The sequence below is a fragment of the Paramisgurnus dabryanus genome, chromosome 2 (assembly GCF_030506205.2).
Source record: "Paramisgurnus dabryanus chromosome 2, PD_genome_1.1, whole genome shotgun sequence".
Lineage (NCBI taxonomy): Eukaryota > Metazoa > Chordata > Actinopteri > Cypriniformes > Cobitidae > Paramisgurnus > Paramisgurnus dabryanus.
Window position 1 is genome coordinate 44,107,542 of NC_133338.1, and position 22,646 is coordinate 44,130,187.

Consider the following 22,646-nt stretch of genomic DNA (forward strand, 5'->3'; position numbering starts at 1 on the left):
TCTTTTATTGCCTTGGGCATAAAAGTCACTTCAAGGTGGAGAAGCAATTGTTTTCAATGCAATTAATGTACTGCTTGGACAAAGCCAAATGAACATACTGCATTGGATGAAGCAAAGGTCGTGGATTTCAATACATGTAAATAAAAGTAAAATACCCTGCAATGTTATGTTTTAAACACAGATGGCGATAGAGAGGCAAAACAATTACAAATTGCAGCTTTAAAATGTTTTTGACTTAGGAGCGTCTGGACAAAACTATATTTGGGGTACAACAGAGGCTTAAAGAATATAAGGTCATACATCATTCACTGTGTTTAAATAGAAGTGATTCTGCACCTCTGTCTTTTTCTCTATTGGAGTAGAAAATCGTTATGGATCAAAGTCGCACTGACCGATTAAATTTTTTTTGCAAACAAAATCTATAATTTCCTTGAGAACAGGAATTAAGGATTTATAGGTGAAAAAGTCATTTTAAAACCTAATCCCCGGTTTCAGACAAGGCTTAGCTGGCCGACTCCTAAACTAAAACACATGTTTGAGCTGTCTCAATTAAAAATAACTTGCACCAATAGATCCTAAAATATGCCAGTGCCATTGATTTGTCTCACACACCAGTAACATCTTTTTCTAAGGCATGTTTATAAAAGATGCTTAACAATCTTAATTTAACTAGTCCAGGGCCGGGTATCCCAAAAGCATCGTAAGGCTAAGTTGATCGTAAAAATCTTGATCGTACGAATCATCTTAGAATTACGGGCCATTTCCCAAAAGCTTCGTAACTTAAGTAGCACTTGAAAATCAATGAGATCTACGAGTGCTCTGGAGTAATCATTCATTCATAAGTGCATCGTAAGACAACAGAGTTACAAGGTCACCCTTCAGGAAAACCAGCAAATTGCACTTCTGCAATGAAGATAATGTAATGTTTTAAATGTATATTTATTTATTGGGTTCTTCTTTGTTTATTTCATATTAAATATAAAATATAATATATTTAAAATTCTAATGAAAAATCTAATTTAAATGACTAAACATAAATTAATAAAGAAGCAATTTGGTACAATTGGTAAAAGTTTTTTTTTTGTATTTTGGTAAAAGTTGGATTAAAGAAACCAAATAAATATTTACGGTACAATGCAATAATCCATAATAATAAATAAACATAGATAATAAAAACAAATAATAATAATAATCTAAACTAAAATATTAAATGCAGAAGGCATTTCGCAGTGGGACGAGTCCTAACTAAATACGGAAAAGAATACTTCATTATGCACAAATTATTAAAACATTTAAATAATTTTAAACAAATAATTGTTTAATGACTGCATTTTATAATATTTAGTCATTAAACAATAAGGAAAAATATTATAAAAAAACATTAGTGCACATCAGCTGAAGATCATTAGCCTAAACAAGCTTATGCTACAAATTCGAGTCATTCTAAGGGTGACATTTCAGCACTTGACAAAGGGATAGCGACTCGTAAGTAGCACTTAAAACCCAGCTGCGAGCGATCGTTAAACGTGCATCTTTGGGAAACGCACGTAAATGAACAACGAATGTTCGTTAAGTAGCTCGTAGAAAGCGCTCTTAAGTGCTAAATTCAATCGTTATCGGGAAACCCGGCCCAGGTTTTAGCTTAGCCTTGTCTGTGAAACCAGGCCATTATATATAATAACAATAGTAACATTTTATCAATAATGATATTAATCAGCTGTGTAGTGGAAAAATATATTTTTCAATTTCTACTTTATGTATTATAGAAAAAAATATATCTGCCAAAAGTTTAATGCATATAAGCCAGTAGGTTTCACTATACATGTATCTCAGACTGAATATCTGACCATAAATGAAAATGTAACACATCATACAAGACTACTGAGGTACAGAGGTGTAAAGTACTTGAGTAATTTTACTTGATTACTGTAGTTAAATATTATTTTTGGGGATTTTTACTTTACCTGAGTGCAATTAAAAATCAATACTTTTACTTAATTACATTTTTAAAGAAAAAAGTACTTTTTACTCCTCACAATTTTATTTACAGTCAAAAAGTACTTATTTTTAGAGATTACTTTATTCTATTTTCCCTCTTACCAAACTAATTGAATTGCACTGATGGCCAGTTTTATTTAAATGTTATTTATTCTGGAGCCTATGGACCACACTAAGGAATTGGCCAATAGTTCATCTGATGATGAACACAGAAACAGACCTGGGAGTCTCAGCTCACATTTCCTGCTATTTGCAGCCTCTCTATCAAGATTAATACCTTGTTCACACTGGCAGTCCAAATCTGATTTCGGTGCATATCCGATTGGACAGACTCACTGTCCACACTGTGTATCACAAATGTTTAGATCTGATCTGTGCGTCCTGTAGCATTCTGTTGTTTTCTGGATAATCTGCAGTGTTTCTATGGCAATGACATCTCAACATCTGACGTGTTTACGTTTTGCGTGACGCGACAGCATGACGTAACCGAAAAGCTATAAAAATGTAATCAGAGCGGTAACACTAAAATGGATTTCCAGAAATGCGATTTGAAAAGGATTTCAAACCACCTCTGGATTGAAACAAAAAATGGATTTTTGGCCGTTCACACATTCTAAATGTGATTGGATTCCAATCGGATATGCACCAATATCTGATTTGGACTGACAGTGTGAACAAGGTCTAATACACCGCTTCCTGCATCGGCTGCCTGTGAGAGGCTTGTCAGCTCTGCAGGATTGCTTTTCAGCTCCAAAAGAGCCAGGCTGAAGTACAAATACCTCATATCACCATCTGTGTACTGAAAACACCTGAACTGGAGTAAAAATGATATCCCATGAGACATAAAACACCCAAGAGAGATTTACGTTGAGACCTGTTCTGTCACTGACTCAGAACCGCGAGACAAGTCTCTAATGTAATCATATAGACTGTTGATAACACAAATATGCAAATGAAAATGTTAACCCAGGGATTAAGAATGCACAATGTGAAACCTCAGATTATCAATCTCTTAACCCCTGGTTAAGCATGAACAGTGTGAAGTGTGAAACCCAGGATTCCGTTAACTCAGGGTTTAGAATAACCCAGGGTTAACAATTTCAGGTGTGAAAAGCCCTTTTATTTATTTAAATGCCTTCAGAAGTTTGTTTTTAAACCATTTTCCATCAGCCCTGCCTTTATTTTGACCTCCACACATAAGTTCAAGTATTTGCTAAGATTTAATAACTTCCTATGAATTAAACTTCATTTATCAAAAAAATTTGTCATAGCTTTGATTTGTAAGAATACCTGTATGAAGAAAACTATGCTAAATCACTCAACCACCCCACAGGTGATAATATAGTAGAGAGTGCAAGGTATATAAATTGCCCATTTGTTTAGTTATTCACTCAGGCACAACATAAAGTTAGTGGGCTCTTCAGCATAACCAGATATACGCATGTGCACAGAAAATAGGGTCCGAGTGTTTACAATGAAGGGGGAAAGTATTTGCCCATTCATGATATTCTCCAATTTCGGGGGGTGTTCATCTGAGATTTATAATTCTGTTGGGTCCAAAACTATGATGAAGATGATAAATTATGAAAATGTTATAGGCATTTCCCAAAGCACCAAAACATTAAATAAAGTGTTATTTAAATATGTTGTATTTTAGCATCTTCAAAATAGTCATCTTTTGCCAAAAATGTGATAAAAATGTCTCTTGGCATTTAGTCACATTTATTCTTGGTTCTTCTTGGCTAATTTTTCTTTCTTATTTTGTCCAAGGCATCCTTAATTGTTTATTTTTTTAATTAAATGTATGTTTTGTTATAAAAAATATGTTGCTGCTGCAGTTATATTTGTCTATAAAAATAATTTCAAACATTTAAGTATATACCATCAGATCAAATGATTTTGAAGACCATTTTTTTGTGTAAATAAGCTATTTAAATTCATGCACTGTAAAGTTGCTTCAACTTAAAAAGGTACAGTAAGTTACATGCCTGCCCTTAAATTGTGAGTTAATTCAACTTAAAAATATTAGTTGACAACAATTTGAGTCAAAACTTTTTTTGAGTCAACCAATATTTTTAAGTTGGATTAACTTAAAATTTTAAAGCACTCAAATATCTTAAAAATTAAGTTAAACTAACTACAATAGTTAACATTTGAAGTGAATCAAAACTTTTCCTAAAAGTTGGCTTTAAACCAAAACCTAATACCCGTTCTTGTCTTAGAACAACTTTGATGAACGCTTTTGATCCATTTTAAATGTTGACTAGTATAGTGAGCACTAAAGTTGCAGTAAACCCTGTGTTAAGTCTTCTACATCCATCTACATGTACCAATTTTTATAGGGGGAACATTGACAACTTTTACTATTACATAGATTTTATCACTGTTTTATCAGACCTACCAACATATTTTATTTCTAAATAATTTCTTAATTCCTAATAACAAGGGAATCATGCTCAAGCTGAGGCAGGGCAAATCCTTTTGGAAAATATGAAAAACGCGAGTTTAGTTTACCTTATCTAATCTGTTTTTTACATTTTATTCTGTATTAATTATATAAATATAATCTTATAAACATTAAAAAGTCTCTAAATATATAAAGGCAGTAATACCTGCTGCATTTGTTCTTCTCTCTCTCTGTCCTCCACTTGTGGTAGTAGGAGCTTTTAATCCTGATGCAGTAGAAGGCAGTAAGTATAGCAGGGAGAAGCACTAGAAAAGCAAACAGCAGCCCAACAACCAATCCCGCCTGACCTGAGAACAGATATAGAATCAACCTTAAGACAGGGGTCAACCAAAACCACACAGTGAAATGCCCACCAATTATCTCTCCTATTAAATAATACATACAAGATAATTCATGTGTGCACTGTATTCATTCTGTGCTGTAATAATATCTATAGCTCTCCTGTGCCTAGTATGAATATATTTACCAAACTGAACAATATGGCTGCACAAACAAAACACATTAAATACTACATCCTGCATGTAAGTTTTAAATAAACTTCATAATATAATATACATTTAAACATACATAATCGTGGGATTCAAAACGTTTGACAGGTAGTGTATATAGAGGCAGTTTCCCAGACAGGATTTTTAGATAAGGCTTATCCAGGACTAGGCCTTATATTGGGACATTTAAGTAGTTTTAACAAACATACCTTACAAAAACACATTAGTGATGTGCATATACACAAAACAATGGCACTGATATATTTTAAGAAATGTCAGTGCAGGCTGATTTCAGTTAAGACAGCTCAAACATTCATTTTAGTCAGGGATTAAGCCCTGTCTAGGAAACTGCCCCATAGTATGCAGCATTTAGTATGCACATATACTGTGCACGCAGTATCCTCTGAACGTACCCTCATGATCAAAAAGTGTGGCAAAAACAGTCATATGTTAAATTAAATGAGTGTAACAAAATACTCTTGAACTTAGAAATTGCTCTTGATACTCTTTAATACCAAAAAATTGGTTTAAAAAGGAAAAATACAAACATTTGAGATTAATGATCAAGGTCACATCCTGAAAGAGGTGTGAGACAGAGAAAAGGAAAGAGAGAGTGAGAAAAAGAGAGAGGAAAGTGATAAAATCTTAGATCAATGTCTCTGAAAGATGGACAAAGAGGAGGTGAGAAAGTGAGAAAAAAAGCAAGTGTGAAAACACATTTTTACTGAAAGCTGAAGGTTAACTTACTGTGATATTGTATAGGGCCACTGTCCACGCTGCCACCCAATCCTGGTTTCTCACACGAGGGAGGAGCCCACCCATGGTTGCAGTGACAGTTGCCATTACTGTTACACACCTGCATATAAAACACAGGAAACAGGAAATAAAACTTTTCATCAGGGAGATTTGGGTGTAACTTTAACATGCCTTTGGGAAAGTTTACTGAAAATGAAAATTCTGTCATCATTAATAACGTAATTTTTTACATTTTTACCAAAATGTACAGCTTACTCGATTGTATACATTAAAGCAAGAAAATAGGGCTTCATATAATTAATAATCTTCTGTTTAAATATAATCTTCTCTGTATTACACGTTGTTTTAAGCCATATGACGGCTTTGTGTTCAGAACAGACCAAATCTAGGAAATGTCACCCTCAGCCATAACTCCTAAATCTCATTCACATGGATAAGAGTGGGGTTTGGGGGTCTTGGCAGTCCCTGTTACTGTCCACCTTTATTGTATTGAAAGGAGCAGCCTGGCATTCAGACAAATAATGCTTGATGTACAAAAAAGGAAAATGCTTGACATGTCCCCTTGCAACAAATAAATAGCATCTGTAAAAAACATATACACATCTATAGCCCTATCTTGCACCCAGCGCAATTGACTTTGTCAGTGACGCATGTATCATTCGTATTTTGCACCGGCGCACAGCGGGTTTTTCCCTCCACAAACGCACGTCGGCAAACTAGGGAATGAACTTGCGCTCCCTGGGCGGTTCAGCCCAAAAAAGGAGGCGTGTTCCCGCGCAAACCATCCCTGATGCTATTTTCCAGTTTCAAAAAACAATTGCGCCACTGACCAAAAAAAACTAGTCTAAAGTCAGTGGCGCGTTGCGCGTTGTTCATTATGCTATTTTAAGGGCGCATGCTTGACCATAATGTATAGCGTGCACAACGCGCATACACTTTGCTTATCTAATCTACACAGATGCAACAGTTATTTTTGCAAATCATAAATTGTTACAATAAAAAATATTAACACATGAGATAAGGGAAATCATTGTGGTGAGCATTGTGGTGATAGTTTTTATTTATTATGTGGCGGCGATAAAAATTCTCATGCAAATAACGATTAAAATATTTTCATAAGTTTGTTGTGTGGCTGTATTACGCTTATTTTATGTAAATAATAATTAAAATGTTTTCATAAGAAACCTTAATGTATGTGAACTGGATTTGTAAGAGTACTTTGGGGTTGGACTGCTTTCGTTTCTTGGCTTTCAGCGGTGAGGGTGGACGCAGCGATATCCTCTGCTGGCGTCAGGTCCTGTGTAGAGGCAGATCCCCCTCCCGTTACACGGCATGCCCGATTTATGCTGGCAAGCTTGGGATTCCCCCGTCTCCTGACATCATTGTAGCGCTTGGTGCAACGTCCTGGGGATGCCAGCTGATGAGACAATTGTGGCTATTTCCTCCCACGCCTGTTTAACCGACGCTGATTTGGGCGGGTTTCTCCTATCCCCATACAAAACATCTTCTCTGTCTTTGACTGCTCTTACAAGAACGTAGGACTCCTCGGCTGTGAACCGCTCCTGGCGTGCGCCTGGTAAATCCGTCATAATAATAGCAACCCGCCATGGAACTTGCGCCCTTGCATTTAAAGGGAATGTTAGATAGCGTTCTGATTGGTTTATTTGATGTTACGCCCAAACAACACCTATGAATAATGAACCTACTTCAGACCAACCCCTTATTGATTTGCGCCTGGTGCAAGAGTTATTTCTCCCGCCTGGAAAATAGCAACAGCGCCCAAGATCCGCCCACAAAGTCACTTGCGCTTTGCGCTTCGCACTTGCGTTTCAGATCGTTAAAATAGGGCCCCTAGTGTGTTGTGCTTAACTTAACACATCTCTGTGTTATTTTTGGAACAACACACTTTGTGTTGTTTTAACACATCTTTTGTTTTTCCGTTTATTTATTTGAACTCAAAATCAACACGAAATAACACATAATGTGTTTAATAGGATAACACAAAATAATGGGTTTCATTCACTACGGATGTTTTAACTTACAAATCATGATTCAACAAAAACTTTTGTACTAAAATGTATTTTAAATGTATGTAAAAACGTAAGAACAAAAATATATAAAATATATAACACAGATATATATTATAGGGTTCTTTTTCCTCATTCATGATTATTGCGCACGTGTGGTCTAAGTTGTTCTTAAGTTTTTACATACATTTAAAGTACATTTTAGTATGAAAGTTTTACGAACAAATTTGTGCGTACACATGCTTACACTCCAAAAATGGCTGGGTTATTTTTGACCCATAATGAGTAAATATTGGACAGAACACATGCTAGGATAAAATTTGACCAAATGCTGGGTTATTTTAACACAACTGCTGGGTTATTATGCCCCATGGATGCATAACAACAACCCAACATTGGGTAATTTTTAACCCAGCACAGGGTAATTTTAACCCAGCATGTGTTTGGTCCAATATTTACCCATTATGTGTCAAAAATAACCCAGCCATTTTTAGAGTGTAGTAAATGAGACCCATATAATATCACTATATAAACCAAATATAGGCTGTTTTTATTAATGCAATTAACAACAAAGCATTCCAAATACATTGTCATCTTCACTAAACCCAACAAAGATCCTTATTTTAAACATAAATTGCTTCAAATGTGTCCATGCATCTTTCTTTAAAATAAATAACATTGCCTACCTAATGCAATGACATCCAGACATTTCTGTATCTAGCCAAACTTTTTACAACCATCAAGTGTACATTAAGCTTAAGAATCAGTCCGAATCATACGCTGCGGTTTACCGATCACAATTTTCACTGCTACAACTGTAGTATATTTTAAAGTACAGGGCAAATATGAAATATACGAGCTTTCATCTTAATGGATTTTTTTAAACACCGAATATTTTACACGCTTCAATCTCACCCAGAGGCAAACCAAGCAGAGCGGACGGGAACGAAAACGTGTTGTGTGCAAATATCACCATCACTCACTTTATTCACTATCCACACACTTCCCTTAGTCATACAATCAATATGAATCAAACGATAATGCAAATGAATAATGAAAAAGCACTTTCTGAATCTCTAATATCCCCTGAAAGACGTGCCGTATTTGGTTGCCCTTTTGAAAAGCGTCTGGGTAAATAAGCAAGAAATAAAGAAATAAAAGTAAGCTGACAAAATCGTGAGGCAGAGAGGGCAAACGGATTAAAGAATGACGGGATCGAGTTTATACAGCTTGAAGGCTGTTTACGACCATTTGACCAGAAAATACACAAATCGAATGCTATAGCTTTGCTAATATAAGAAAAGTGTTGGTTTTATACGTGTCGTAGATGAATGACCCGGAGGGCGGTTTTAAAGGATTTAAAGGTGTGAAATCGGCAATGAGTCAGTCTGGGTTATAAACAACTCTTAAGTAAAAAAAAATACTAAGGCATAGTTTTATTTATGACTTATCATTTTTATATTAGTAGTTTTTCAAAGTGCAGTTCAGACGAATCCCTAAAACAAATTGTCAGTCTTTGTTTATTTATTATGTATTATCTTTCTTTAAACTTGAGTAAACTCTCCGCTTTTCCAATAATGATTTATATTTTTATGCTGTGGAATATTAATCATTAAGTATTATTTATCACCATGCCCACACTGAACTTGTGCCTGGACAAGATTTTCTTACAAAACAGAAAAAACTCAAAACTTAAAGATGCTGTATGCTTCTGATCATCAAATCTTTTTGCTTTATGACCACTCACCCCATGACCGTGGCAGCGGGCGATGCATGTTTCTAACTCAGTGAAAGAGGCATTTTGACATCGACGGTCTTTGCACACCTAAAGCCAAATAAGACAATAACATTTTATCACAAACACTTTTATTACATCTTTGAAACATATATACATTTATACAGATTTATATACAGTGATATAATACATAGGATCACACCTTTTCAGTCATAAAAAATAATCTGGTCATCCTGGTTTATTTTATTATATTTGCACACTATGTACATTGTTAGCCTCTTGCTTAGTATACTGAATTAACAACATGAGCAAACACCCCCCACTCCCCAAAAACTTGCCTTTCCCTCTCCACATTTGGTGCCAGTCATGACCAGTCCTGGGTCAGGGAGATCGCCCTGCCCATCCTGAGTGCTGTAGACATATGTGCCCCTGCACTTGAACTCGCTTTTATCAGTGCGGATGGTGGTGTCTATGGACACAAAATTTGTGCCCTTTGGTTTCTTGGCAGCACTGTGACACTGTATCTTGCCGCATTTGGCATCGCTGTAGGGAGATTTTGTACAATGCAAGTTTACATATAAGAGTTAACATATAGTATCTGCATACTCTAAATGCAGCAAAAGCAAATGTGACCCTGGACCACAAAACCAGTAAAAAGGGTCAATTTTTTAAATTAAGATTTATACATACAGTAATGTGCAAAAGTCTTAGACCACCATGCCAGAATTAAATGGGTTGTTTTTGCAATGTTACAGTGATCATATATAATTGTTTCTTAGTCTCTTTAATAGACTACATCCAGAAAATACAATAAATGTGTATATAGTATTAAAAACTGCATAAAAAAATGTAAACTGATGTGTCAAGTTTTTATGGTGAACTCTCCTTCCACTTGAGCAATAGCAGAAAACTGCAGATCTCTTAAACCTAAATAAAAGTCTTTTTACTTTATTCTGCTCAAAAACACTGAAGATGTGTTTAGTGCCAAAAGAGGTCACACTAAACACCGACGATGCCTCAAGAAGACATTTAGCCCTGAAAATTGTATTTTTTATTTTTTTGTACATATTTCCTGTATTTTCTTTTTGTATCTTAATAAAATAGATTGAAAAAAAAATATGGATGTAGATTAAAACTTCTTAAACAACAAGTCTGGTGGTGGTGGCCTTTTGCACAGTACTGTAATCTGACAGCTGAATAAATAAGCTTTCCATTGATGTATGGTTTGTTACAACTGTTTGGCTGAGATACGACTATTTGTAAATCTAGAATCAGCAAAAAAAAAAATTCTAAATATTGAGAAAATCGCCTTTAAAGTTGTTCAAATGAAATCTTTAGCAACCCATATTACTAATGAAAAATACATTTTGATATATGTCCGGTAGGAAATGTACTAAATATCTTTACTTATTAATAATTTTGACCTATACAATGTATTGTTTCTACTATTTCTACTGCTCAAATATACCCGTGCTACTAGTTTTGTGGTCCAGGGTCACAAATATGAAAAAAGTATGATTTAATTTAACAATGAATCAGGTTATATATTACGCTGCAGTTTCAGAAAAAGTTACAAAAGCGGTCACCGGGATTGGAACCCTTTCATTCTTTCCCCGCCATTGATGAGTTATCTCATGAATTAAGAGAAAACATTTGCATGAAAAAAAAAACATGTTCCTGATGAGTTTTTATGGTTATCTGTAATACTGTGATTATCCACTAGATAACCTAACCCAATTTATAAAATAATTATATATTTTACACCCGTGTATGTTTTGATAATCATTCTGAATCTGATCTCTAACAAAATTCTTAAACAAAAATGCAATTATTTCAGCTTTTTCCCTAAAAAAATACCCATATTTAAGTTTATAATCTGAGAAAAAATTAAGATAGAATGAATCTTTTTTTTCCCCCCGGTTTGTTTATTTATTGTTTGTTTGAAAGCAGAGGGTCTGTTCATTTGATATATATGTACGTTTATTTTTATAAGGACATTTTCCTGAAAGGCATTTTGTGAAACTTTTGTGAAAATCACAAAAAATGCTGGCGGGCACTTTAAAAAAGTCTTTTTACAAGTTGTACATTTAACTTAAACTATTTTATTTTGTACAAGAAAACAGCCCATATTAATAATTTATTAGTAGCCTATTGTAGTGTCTCGGGAGATTGTGCTTATTGTTACATAGCTATGTGGCTATACTGCACTGAAGCGGCAGATTAAGATATAAACCCAGAATTCAGCGAACGCCAAAAACACTAAAACGGGAACAACACTCCGACTGAAACACGGGATTTACATACACAGACCATGTTTCAATTTTTAAGGTTTCTGGCCACTTTGTCTAGTTTTAATAAGCTGCGGATGGAAGTGCTGGCTGCTCTGACGGAGTACTGGGGGCACGTATGCACAGATATTACGTGCAACCTATTGGAAAGCGTGGAGGACTCATTGGGTTCGTAAAATAACAAAATTATAGCTTTTAAGTACAAAATAGTATTTATGTAAAAATCTATATTAAAATAAAAAAGTTCACAACTCTTCTTAAGTGGAAGAAATAAAGTAAAATACCGAATAACAATTATATAATAATGAATAACAACAAAAAATTAAAATACCCCCCCCCCACCTAGCGATATCATCGTTAACTTAACCATCGTCAACTGCCAATTTAGGGGACATCGCCCAACCCTAATGACACGTAAACATCCCTCAAAGTGATGTTGATGTCAACAAGCTAATTTACTGACTGAATTAGACACTCCTCTTTTGAAAGTCCCAAAATAAATCCATTTATAAACTCTGAAATATACTGTATCACTGTATTACAGTAAAGTGTCCTGAAATAATCTCACCCTATCTTTGGGATACTGGAGACATGTTCTGCATGCTACAGTATTCCATTTAAAAAGTTGATATAAATTCACTAACTATATTATTTCTAAAGTGCACCTATTTCATTGCTAAAAACATTATTTTGTGTATTTGGTATAATGTGTTTGCGTGGTTTATGGTTCAAAAAACACATTATTTTCCATACTGTACATTTTTGTAGCTCCAGATTTCCCTCTCTTCCTGAAACGCACATATTTTGTACAAAACTAAAAAGCGATGTGATTGGCCTAAATACCTCTGACATTAGTCGAAAATATAACGCTCCTTACCATGTTTGAAAGATTCGCTCACAATGCAATGCTAACAGGAGTTAACTTACAGGCTGTGAGTCAATGCAGGAGGAATTATAATAATGTTGGGCTTGTCTACATCACCAATTCCAGGAAGTAAACTGTTGCCTACAATCTGTGTGTTTGTTGTAGTCCAAGAAAAGAGATTTACGTTGGAGACGATAACTCGCATCATTGTTAACTTTGGGGTTTGTACCTTTTGCATATCGTTAACATGTACTAATACACACCTACACACAAAAGAAAAAGTAAAAATCTGAATCGGACAATAGGTGCCCTTTAAAGGAGTAATATAATATAATAGAGAGGATAGAAGTACTGTACAGTCTGTAAAAAATCTGTAAATGTACAGTTTGTACAACTGCTGATGCGGCTGCATTTACTGTAAGAATGAATTTAGTCTTTATAGATGAGGGATTCGTAAGAGAAATGTAAAGTGCTGTATCTGTTAAAAAGTCGATTTAGCTCAAATAGCTATTTGCAGAAAATGCAGATTTGACTTTACTAAGGTCAGCAATTTTTTGAGCAGGAAACAGCACAGGGCTAGTCACTGCAATGAAATCCCACATCTCACCTTTTCTCACACTTCACAAAGTTGCCATGACTGTCCTTGCCACAGTTTCCAAAGGCGTTTCCTGCCGCGTTCACATCCTGAAAGCAGGCGTCATGTGCTGGCTGTGCACCTGGACAAATTCAGTTAAACTCACGTTACCTCTGAGAAATGTCCATTTCAATAAAGTTTTCAAACAGATACATGGTGTGAAAATTGGCTAACTGGATTTAAGCCAATAGCTACAGTTTAGTTATCATATTTTTTTAATGTACTTTCAGAAAAAATGGTCCAAAAAATTGTCACAAGCTGTCACTGGTGCACTACCCTTTAAAAAGGTACCAATATGTACCTTTGACGTACCAATATGACAGCTGGAGACTGTTCTGACAGTGTACATGCAAAAATATTTAGATATCAAGTAATCAGTGTATTTACTGACATACACCATCATTTTCTTCTTACAGTAGTCCAATAATTTCAACCAAACCAAAAAAATTTACAACAACTAAAAAGTAGTTTTGTATGCGATTAATCGCCATTAATCGCATACAAAATAAAAATAATTGCATAATATATGAGTGTGCGGTGTGTGTAATTATTATGTATATATAAATACACACACATTCATGTATGTTTTTAAGAAACATTTACATGTGTATATATATTTATTTATATTTTTATATATTCTATATTAACAATAAAATGGATATATAAATAAAAATGCTCTGAAATGTATATATGTATGTGTGTGTGTTTAAATATGCATAATAATTACTCACAGTACAGACACATATATTAGGCAAAAATGCACTTTTATTTTGTATACGATTAATTGCGATTAATCTTTTTCCATCACTACTAAAGTTAAGCGTTGAAATAAATAAATGTTTGAAATAAAATGTGTAAGTATGAAAGCATTTGTCACATGCACTTCCATGTCACCCCATCTGCAACTGCACTAATAAAAAAGTACATCATCTCTGAACTGCAGATGCAAACGGCTTACATTTATGCATTAGTCAGAGGTTTTTATCCAAAGTCACATTTTTGATCAGCATGTGCGTTCCCTGGGCATCGAACTCATGATTTTTGTGTTGATAACAAAATGCTTTACCAACTGAGCTATAGTATAGGAGCACCGGATACATTTAGATTTATGCCTTTGGCAGATGCTTATCAGAAGCAACTTGTATTACATTCTAGGCAAAAATGCACTTTTATTTTGTATACGATTAATCGCGATTAATCTTTTTCCATCACTACTAAAGTTAAGCGTTGCAATAAATAAATGTGTGAAATAAAATGTGTAAGTATGAAAGCATTTGTCACATGCACTTCCATGTCACCCCATCTGCAACTGTACTAATAAAAAAGTACATCATCTCTGAACTGCGTCTATTAGACAGCCAAAAAGCATGACTGGACGCCGGCCCAGAACAAACTAAAAGTGTACAGTCCACTGCACTGAGCTCTTGCTAAATAATCAACATTAAGCACTATTTGATCATTAGTGCTGACTAAACACTGAAAGCTCTATTAGCATTCAAGAACTGAAGTTTTAAAAGGTTTGTTTAGGGATAATGCCTCAGATTCATTGCACGGCCCAAAAGGATACGTAAATTAAATTATCACTAAATTACTACGATTATTTGACATGTTGCCATGGTAACAACACAGTTTAATGCTGTGGTACTCCTTGAAGAATCTTTAAACAGCATGAAAACACAATGGTTTATAAACCAGGTAGTCATTCAGTGGCATATGGCATACTGTATATCAAAGTAAAAGTATTAGTATCTGATATAATCATGTTGTTAATTTGTAAATTAAATTAATTTGATCTTAATGAACTTAATTTCTTTATCAGCTACATTTGTCTTTAATTAATTATATTTATACTAATGTTATTTCTATATATTAATTTAATATAGAAACAATTCATTTAATGTTTGATTAATTATTACATTTTGCATGAATCTAACATTGCAGCTACTGTAAATGAACCTTAATTTAAACTGACAGATCTCATAATAACTCTTAATAACCGAAAGCTGTAAACAAAATTTCCTAAAAGCAGTGTGTTTCTCACCATAGCCCCATAGCTGCAAGCACTGCTGCTCGTGGGTCAGACACATGCCATTGTAGCAGTATGCATGGCCGTACTGACAGGACGACCCGTCCAGCAGGTATACATTAGCGGGGCAGTAAGGGGAACCTCCTGTGCAGTATTCCGGTAGATCACAGGCGCCGGCCGGTCCGCGGCACATGGTGCCGGCCTGCTTTAGCTGAGGACAGAGGGCATGATAAGGAGACTGGAGGACTTCGATAAAAGAGAGAGAGAGGGAGCAGGTGGTGGGCAGACTTGAGAGAGAAATTGAATTTGAAACACACTAAGTGAGAGCCACAATACAGATGGTGTGAGAGAGGGAGGCAGGGGGGAGACAGAGAAGTAAATAGACATATAAATAGTTAGGCACCTTGCAGTCCTCACAGCAGACCCCGTGGGCACACTGAGCATCTGCCTTCAAAGTGCAATTGCTGGGGTGGCAGCAATCATTGGTGCACTCCTGCAGAAAACCAAACACACACACCGGCAAATCAACATATAGCTTTGAACTCATAAAGTACTATTACAATATATATTTATGTCCGCTCATCCAAAACACTTACAAAAGGGTCATAAATAGTGCAGATGCAAACAGCTTACATTTATGCATTAGTCAAAGGTTTTTATCCAAAATCACATTTTTTATCAGGATGTGCATTCCCTGGGCATCGAACCCATGATTTTTGTGTTGATAACAAAATGCTCTACCAACTGAGCTATAGTATGAAGCGTGGTCAACAGCCAATCACAGTGGGCGCTACACATTAGGGATGCACCGAATATTCGGCCACCGAAACTTTTCAGCCGAAAATGGCCCAAAAGAGCATTTTCGGCTTTCGGCCGAAATGTTGTGATGACGCAAACAGAAACCGCGACCTGCACGTGCTTGTCTGAAGCAACATGTATGCGGTGTGGATGTATTTACCCGCAAAAAGGCGCTAAAGTACGCACAGAGGCACATACGGTTGTGTCCGGTCCAGACGTGATCATCACAGTGAGTACGCCCTTCAAAGATCAGAACTCTTGATGTGTAAACTTTAGAGAGAGTCGCGCAAATGTGTCTCATACTGTATAGTCCTTTAACATACATGTGCCGAATAAAGCAATGAAAAACAACGTAACGTTTTTATGCTGCGCTGTTTGGGATTCGCCTTCGTTCTCTGTGTGCGCGCGTGTTTAAGTGCCCTCAATAGTGCACACACGAGTGAGACGCAAACAAGCGAACGTAAAACCTTTCTGTTATTGACAGGGCACATATAAACAAAATTATCTCCACAGTATTCTTTTTCTAATAAAAACATTTGTTTATGTCTTAAGTGTATGTATAGATTACAGTCAGAAACCAGTCTCTGCTTATTTAAAGAGACAGTAACCTCAATGAACCTACTTAAGTCTAACAAAGAGACAAATAGCTCTAAAAATAATAATATATTTAATTTCTACAATAAATTATACAATTATGACTCATTTAATCCGATTTCTGTACCTAATGCTAATGTTAGCCCTTATTAATGTTCAGCTTTGTTCTTTTTTATAAATGTTTGTAATTTCTTTATTTGTTATTAGATTTTCCCCACCCCCTTTTTGCTGATCTGAAAAATAATCCGACCCGTGCCTCAAAAACTGTAATGTGATCTGAACTGTGAGTTTTGTGATCTGTCACACACCCCTAGTAAAGTTAGTACACAGTGATAGCCATAAATGCAGTTGTACTAATAATTGGAATAATAATTTATTTCGGTGTTTCGGTTTCAGTTATTTTTGCCTTGGTTTCCTCATTTTTGGTTTTCGATTTTGGCCAAGAATTTTCATTTCGGTGCATCCCTACTACACATGCTCCATTCTTCCATAAACGTAATTCGCTGGCTCTGCCTAGGTTATTTGCATAAGGCGATCTGATTGGCTGACGCACGCGTTGCCGCTTGAAAAGTGGAGAAATGTTCAACTTCTGCTGCGAGCAACGGCACTGACGCGGCACCAACGAATCCACAATTCAGTTCGGCAACGCATGACATCACCCATTAAAGGTGAATGGGAAGCATTAACGCTGACGCACTGTGTGATTTATGCCTTTGGTAGATACTTATCAGAAGCAACTTGTATTTTATTCAAGGCAATTGTTTTTTTTTAAAGGGACACTCCACTTTTTTTGAAAATAGGCTAATTTTCCAGCTCCCCTAGAGTTAAACATTTGAGTTTTACCGTTTTGGAATCCATTTAGCTGATCTCCGGGTCTGGCGCTACCACTTTTAGCATAGTTTAGCATAATCCATTGAATGTGATTAGACCATTAGCATCGCACAAAAAATTAGTACCCAGCTATTGAAAGTTACCAAGGGGACTATTTTCGGGAAAAGTCCAAGCAAAGTCCTTGATTATTATGCCAGTTTGAGAGTATAGTTCCTAGCCATATCTTGTGTCTTAAAAATCGCAACTTTAAAATTTCCGTCGGTTTTAGGACACGATGTAACTACAGAAGAGTCAAGTTTTAAATAGGAAAAATATCAAAACTCTTTGGTCATTTTTGAGCTCAATGCTAATGGTCTAATCTGATTCAATGGATTATGCTTAGCTATGCTAAAAAGTGGTACCGCCAGACCCGGAGATCAGCTGAATGGATTCCAAAACTTTAAAACTAACTCCAGGAGAGCTATTAAATTAGCCTTTTTTCAAAAAAAGCAGAGTGTCCCTTTAAGAGTTTGTGTGTTCCCTAGAAATCGAACCTATGACCTTTACATTGCTACGGGTCTCTCTACCAACTGAGATACAGGAACACTATTTATTACATTTATGCATTCGGCAGATGCTTATCCAAAGCAACTTATAATGGATTCAAGCTAAAGTATACATTTTTATCAGTATGCCTAACAAACCAATGACCTTTGCATTGTTAACACAATGTCCTACCTATTGAGCTACATGAACACTGGATAGTGTACATTACAGAAAACTTGCTGGTAATAAATGTCAGGTACTTTACACAATCAATTATTATTATTTAATGTCTATTTAAAAACCTACAAATGAGATGAAAACTATTTTAAGACCTGCAGTCATGCGTTTACTGTAAACACGTAAAAATTCTCATCATTTGCAATATTTCTCAGTCTTGGATAAAATTGTGTGGTCAGCTAGAGACACATGGCAGTTTCCCTTGCAATCAACATATGGCCCTGAACTCACAGGGTCAGTCGCTTAGTGAAAGCTGTGAAAGCACACACGCACACACACGCACACCAGCTGCATGCACACCATGACCTGAACTGATAAACAAAATACATCTAGAATAAAAATTGTACAGGATGTTAGATGTACATAAAATGTTTGACGTATACGACACTGATATATACAGTGCGTAGGAATCTGTCGGACAATAATTGTACCATACAGCTGAAAATGAATATGGGTAGGGGGGAAGTTTGTATGTGTGTGATTCAGAGTCACAATCTGATTCTCTTACAAGCACACATACTCACACAAACTCTATCTGTCTTACACAAACACATACGTCAACTGCTGTGTGGCTTGATATCATTTTAGAGCCGCGTACATCAAGCGTAACAGACAGCTACGATGATTACACTAGCAATAACTTAATGCTGTGATTCAATAAGTATATTACAAGATGTACAGGCCTGACAGGTCCTGCACTGTCAAAACAGTTTCTTTGTGTACAAGGAAGTACAGAGGGTGCAAAATTTGTTTGCATTAAAGGACATATATTATGCAAAATCCAATTTTACAAGGTGTTTGGATATTAATGTGTGTGGGCAGTGTATGAACAGAAAATAAAAAAATCCACTCTCTCCATTTTTTTATCCACATTAAACCAAAGCAGTCTCATTAAACATGCTGTTTCGATTCTCTTGTTAATGTGATGTCACACTGATAAAGCCCCGCCCATGGCCACTGACTAACTGGTTAATTTTCCTAAAAGCTTTTCTAAAATGTTTGGATGCTGTAGCTTTAATGCAACTAGAGATACTATTGTCTCAGACTGTATTTACAGAAATCACAGGAAATATTTTTAACCGAAAGCACTCATTGTCTGTTGGTAAAGGAGTCAGGAGCAGTAGCTCATTTGCATTTAAAGGTACAGACACAAAAGCAGCATATTTTTGTTCCCTCCCAGATAGGGGAAATTTGGACATGATATAACAAATGATCCGTGGAGTATTTTTGAATTGAAACTTTACAGACACACCGGAAATATATCTTAAAAATTAGCATATGTGCCCTTTAAAATCAAATGCTAATAAATAGTTTGCATTAAAAGGCTTGTATAGAAGCGCATGTTTTTCGGTAAGGTAAAGTTTAAGATAGACCTATAAGTATTGTTTTATTTGATGTACTTTTGAATGCAGGTAAACAGGCATCCAGATGTTTGCATACTGACTAGAAGTTTCGGATACCTCAGTCCACATCCACCAGATGGCAAATCAGCAAACCATTATATGAGCAATGACAGGCTGTCAACCACAGCTTTACAATGCGGGAGGTTTCTTCTCTCTGCCTGACTTGCAAGCAGATGCAAAACACAAACATTTTTATTTGTCACTCTTTCATCTGTCACTTTCATCTGTCATGCCTGCAAGATCTGCAAAATGTCTGCATACCTTCCAGCTATTTATAAAAACAACCTAATAAAGCAATATGCCCATTGCATACACATGTGGCTTATTGTGCTACAAAAAGATAATTAATATTACAGATGTCATTCTTTATTAATAATTAACAATTCTTCTGGCAAAAAATATAGTTTGTTACACTAAGAGGGTAAAACAAAGTCTTTGTTTAAGTAATTTTTACGTTTGATTAACTTTAACTTTCATATTTTTTTACCAATTGTGAAGTGGTCATAGGTGTGCATTTATAGTAATTTTACAGCAGCTCAGAATGGCTCATCCAATCAAAAACTAAATCAACTGCACGTAACCAATGCAGATCCAATTTTGATTTACTAAATGCATTACAAACCCTCCACTGGTCTCTAAAATGATTAATTCATGATTGTTCTGATTCAATATTCTCAATAATTCATTTAGGCACAAATCACCTCTGGTTCCCCGCAGTCGCATTCCTCCCCTTCCTCTACAAAGCCGTTTCCACACCTTTTGCCCCCGACCAGATCCTTCATGTTGGGCATGTTGAACAGACACATTCCTCCTCCCTTCTGGAAGTAGCTGTCCAGGTCCTTCTTGCTACATCGGCTGAAAACTTTTGGGAACGGATGTCTGTGGACGGTATCAGAAAAGGAATTATAGCTTTCTCTTGTATAACAATGAACATACAGTATGTGAGACTATGAATAAGTATGAAAAGATACAGTATATGATCCTATCTGGGTTAAAGTCTCATAATTTTATCTAATGAGATTACGACCATCAAAATTTGATTTTAGCCATTGATTTAACATGGATGCCTGATTCACACCAAACGCGGCAGAGGCGGCAAAAACATGCTATTCGCATTTCGCACGTAGTTGGACGCTTGAACATTTTGAGTTTACTCGCTTCATTCATGGGTGAAAGCCGTGCATGAAATTCTAGTCATTCGAGACATTCACGTGGAAATTTGCCTCATGGGAGGGGCTTCTGTGACTCCGCTCGCTACGTTGTAATCACGTCACTACTAGAGCAAGCTCCTGATTGGTTAACACAATAAAGCGTTAAGCGGAAGTGATTTAAATGTAAAAATGCGATAGACATCTGGCGGCGGGAATGGAGCGATTCACGGGAATGATGACAGCGAATTGAGTGTTTCAGCGTTTGGCGCATGTAATGTGTAAAGTGAAAAATCTGAACTTTGCCGAATATTCATGCCACGGTAACCAATCAGGACCTTGCTCTTGTGAGCCGAGACAGAAATACGAACCAACAATGGAGGCCAAATTCATTGTGGCTGTATGTGGACACCCGGAGCTGTATGACACATCTTCGTACTTTTATAGAAACAAGAATAAAAAGGATCTTGCTTGAAAGAAAGTGAGTGAGGAGGTCGGACAATCTAGTAAGTTGTAAAAACGCTCTTTACTCAATTTGAGCTATATATATATAAATATTAAGACTACAAGATAGCTAAAGCCAGACAATTGAGCGTAATTGTGTCTGAATTTCATGCGCGAATGATGCAAATTTTTAATGCACGAGTGACGGAAATTTCATGCACGAATTATGCACATTTTTTACACTCGATTAACACAAATTTTACGCACGAATGACGCGAGTTAACTCAAAATGTTCAAGCGTCCAACTACACGTGATTAGCACAATTTATTTGCTTCATTTGCGGCTGGTGTGAATGTACAGTAACTCAGTCAATATTAAAGATATTAAGGTGATTTTTTACAGAATTTTATTTACGTCATTACAAAAGTGCATTATAAATTATGTATTTTTAATCGGTATGTGCATTCTCTGTGTTCGAACCTTTGACCTTTTGTGGTGCTAATGCTCTACCGCTAAGCTACTGTATACAGGAACAATGGTTTTCCCCAGTACTTACAATGTCGCTCCAGATTTGCCTACAGTTGTTTGTGTTGAGTAACAGCATGATAATAAATCTATTGATTTACAAATAGCAGATTTTTTCACCCTCCTCCTCTCATCTCCCCTGATCTTCTGCTTTTCCTCTCCTCTACTGTCAACAACACATTCTTATCCAGCAAACCTTTCACTTCAGACCTTAAGATAACCCACATTACCACGACTTAAAAGAAACTCATCTCAGAGCCGTTTGACATCAAAAGTGCTGCATAATCTCACTTCTACCCATCACGACCAAAGAATGTGCTGAATTTAACCCAACGTTAACCTTCCTTATCAATAACAGCCTAACTGACCCCTATCAATCAACCCCAAACCATTTTAAATAGTTTAACTTCTCTTTTCCACGAACAAAGTGCTGCAAAACATTTATATATCAATGCGGCCATCAACAACTGGGAAGCACCCAAATGAAATGGGCTGTTGATATTATGGCATATTCACTATTCATAATCACACATTCAGATACAAAAATATGTGGCCAAGACTACAAAAGATGTTTTCTTGTTGCAAGCTTTCATGAATACAGCTGCATCACTTTCACACAACCTTTATGATTTATGCCTGATATCTGAAAGTAATTAATTTCTTAATTACCATAAAGCAGAACACAAAGTCATTAGCTTCACATTAGTGGACTAAAAGCTCTGTTGAAATATAATAAATGAATATATATGAAAACCATTCATTATAATCTTTTTCAAAGTTGTCTACTGATATTTTTTCCAACGGACACCTCCTCCCTAATGTCACAACCTGGGCATCCCAATTGGAGATTCTCTCT

General features: G+C 35.9%; 1 protein-coding gene across 1 annotated transcript in view; it reads right to left on the reverse strand.

Moving 5' to 3' along the window:
- Window positions 1-22,646, reverse strand: part of adam19a (ADAM metallopeptidase domain 19a) — a 117,514-nt gene that overhangs the window by 8,754 nt on the left and 86,114 nt on the right. Inside the window, exons 12-19 of the mRNA XM_065289022.2 lie at window positions 20,374-20,551; window positions 15,688-15,777; window positions 15,300-15,495; window positions 13,232-13,340; window positions 9,810-10,014; window positions 9,484-9,561; window positions 5,701-5,809; window positions 4,611-4,752 (exon numbers count right to left, since the gene is read on the reverse strand). Of these exons, the coding sequence (XP_065145094.1) occupies window positions 4,611-4,752; window positions 5,701-5,809; window positions 9,484-9,561; window positions 9,810-10,014; window positions 13,232-13,340; window positions 15,300-15,495; window positions 15,688-15,777; window positions 20,374-20,551 (1,107 nt within the window). The remainder of the gene's footprint in view (window positions 1-4,610; window positions 4,753-5,700; window positions 5,810-9,483; window positions 9,562-9,809; window positions 10,015-13,231; window positions 13,341-15,299; window positions 15,496-15,687; window positions 15,778-20,373; window positions 20,552-22,646) is intronic.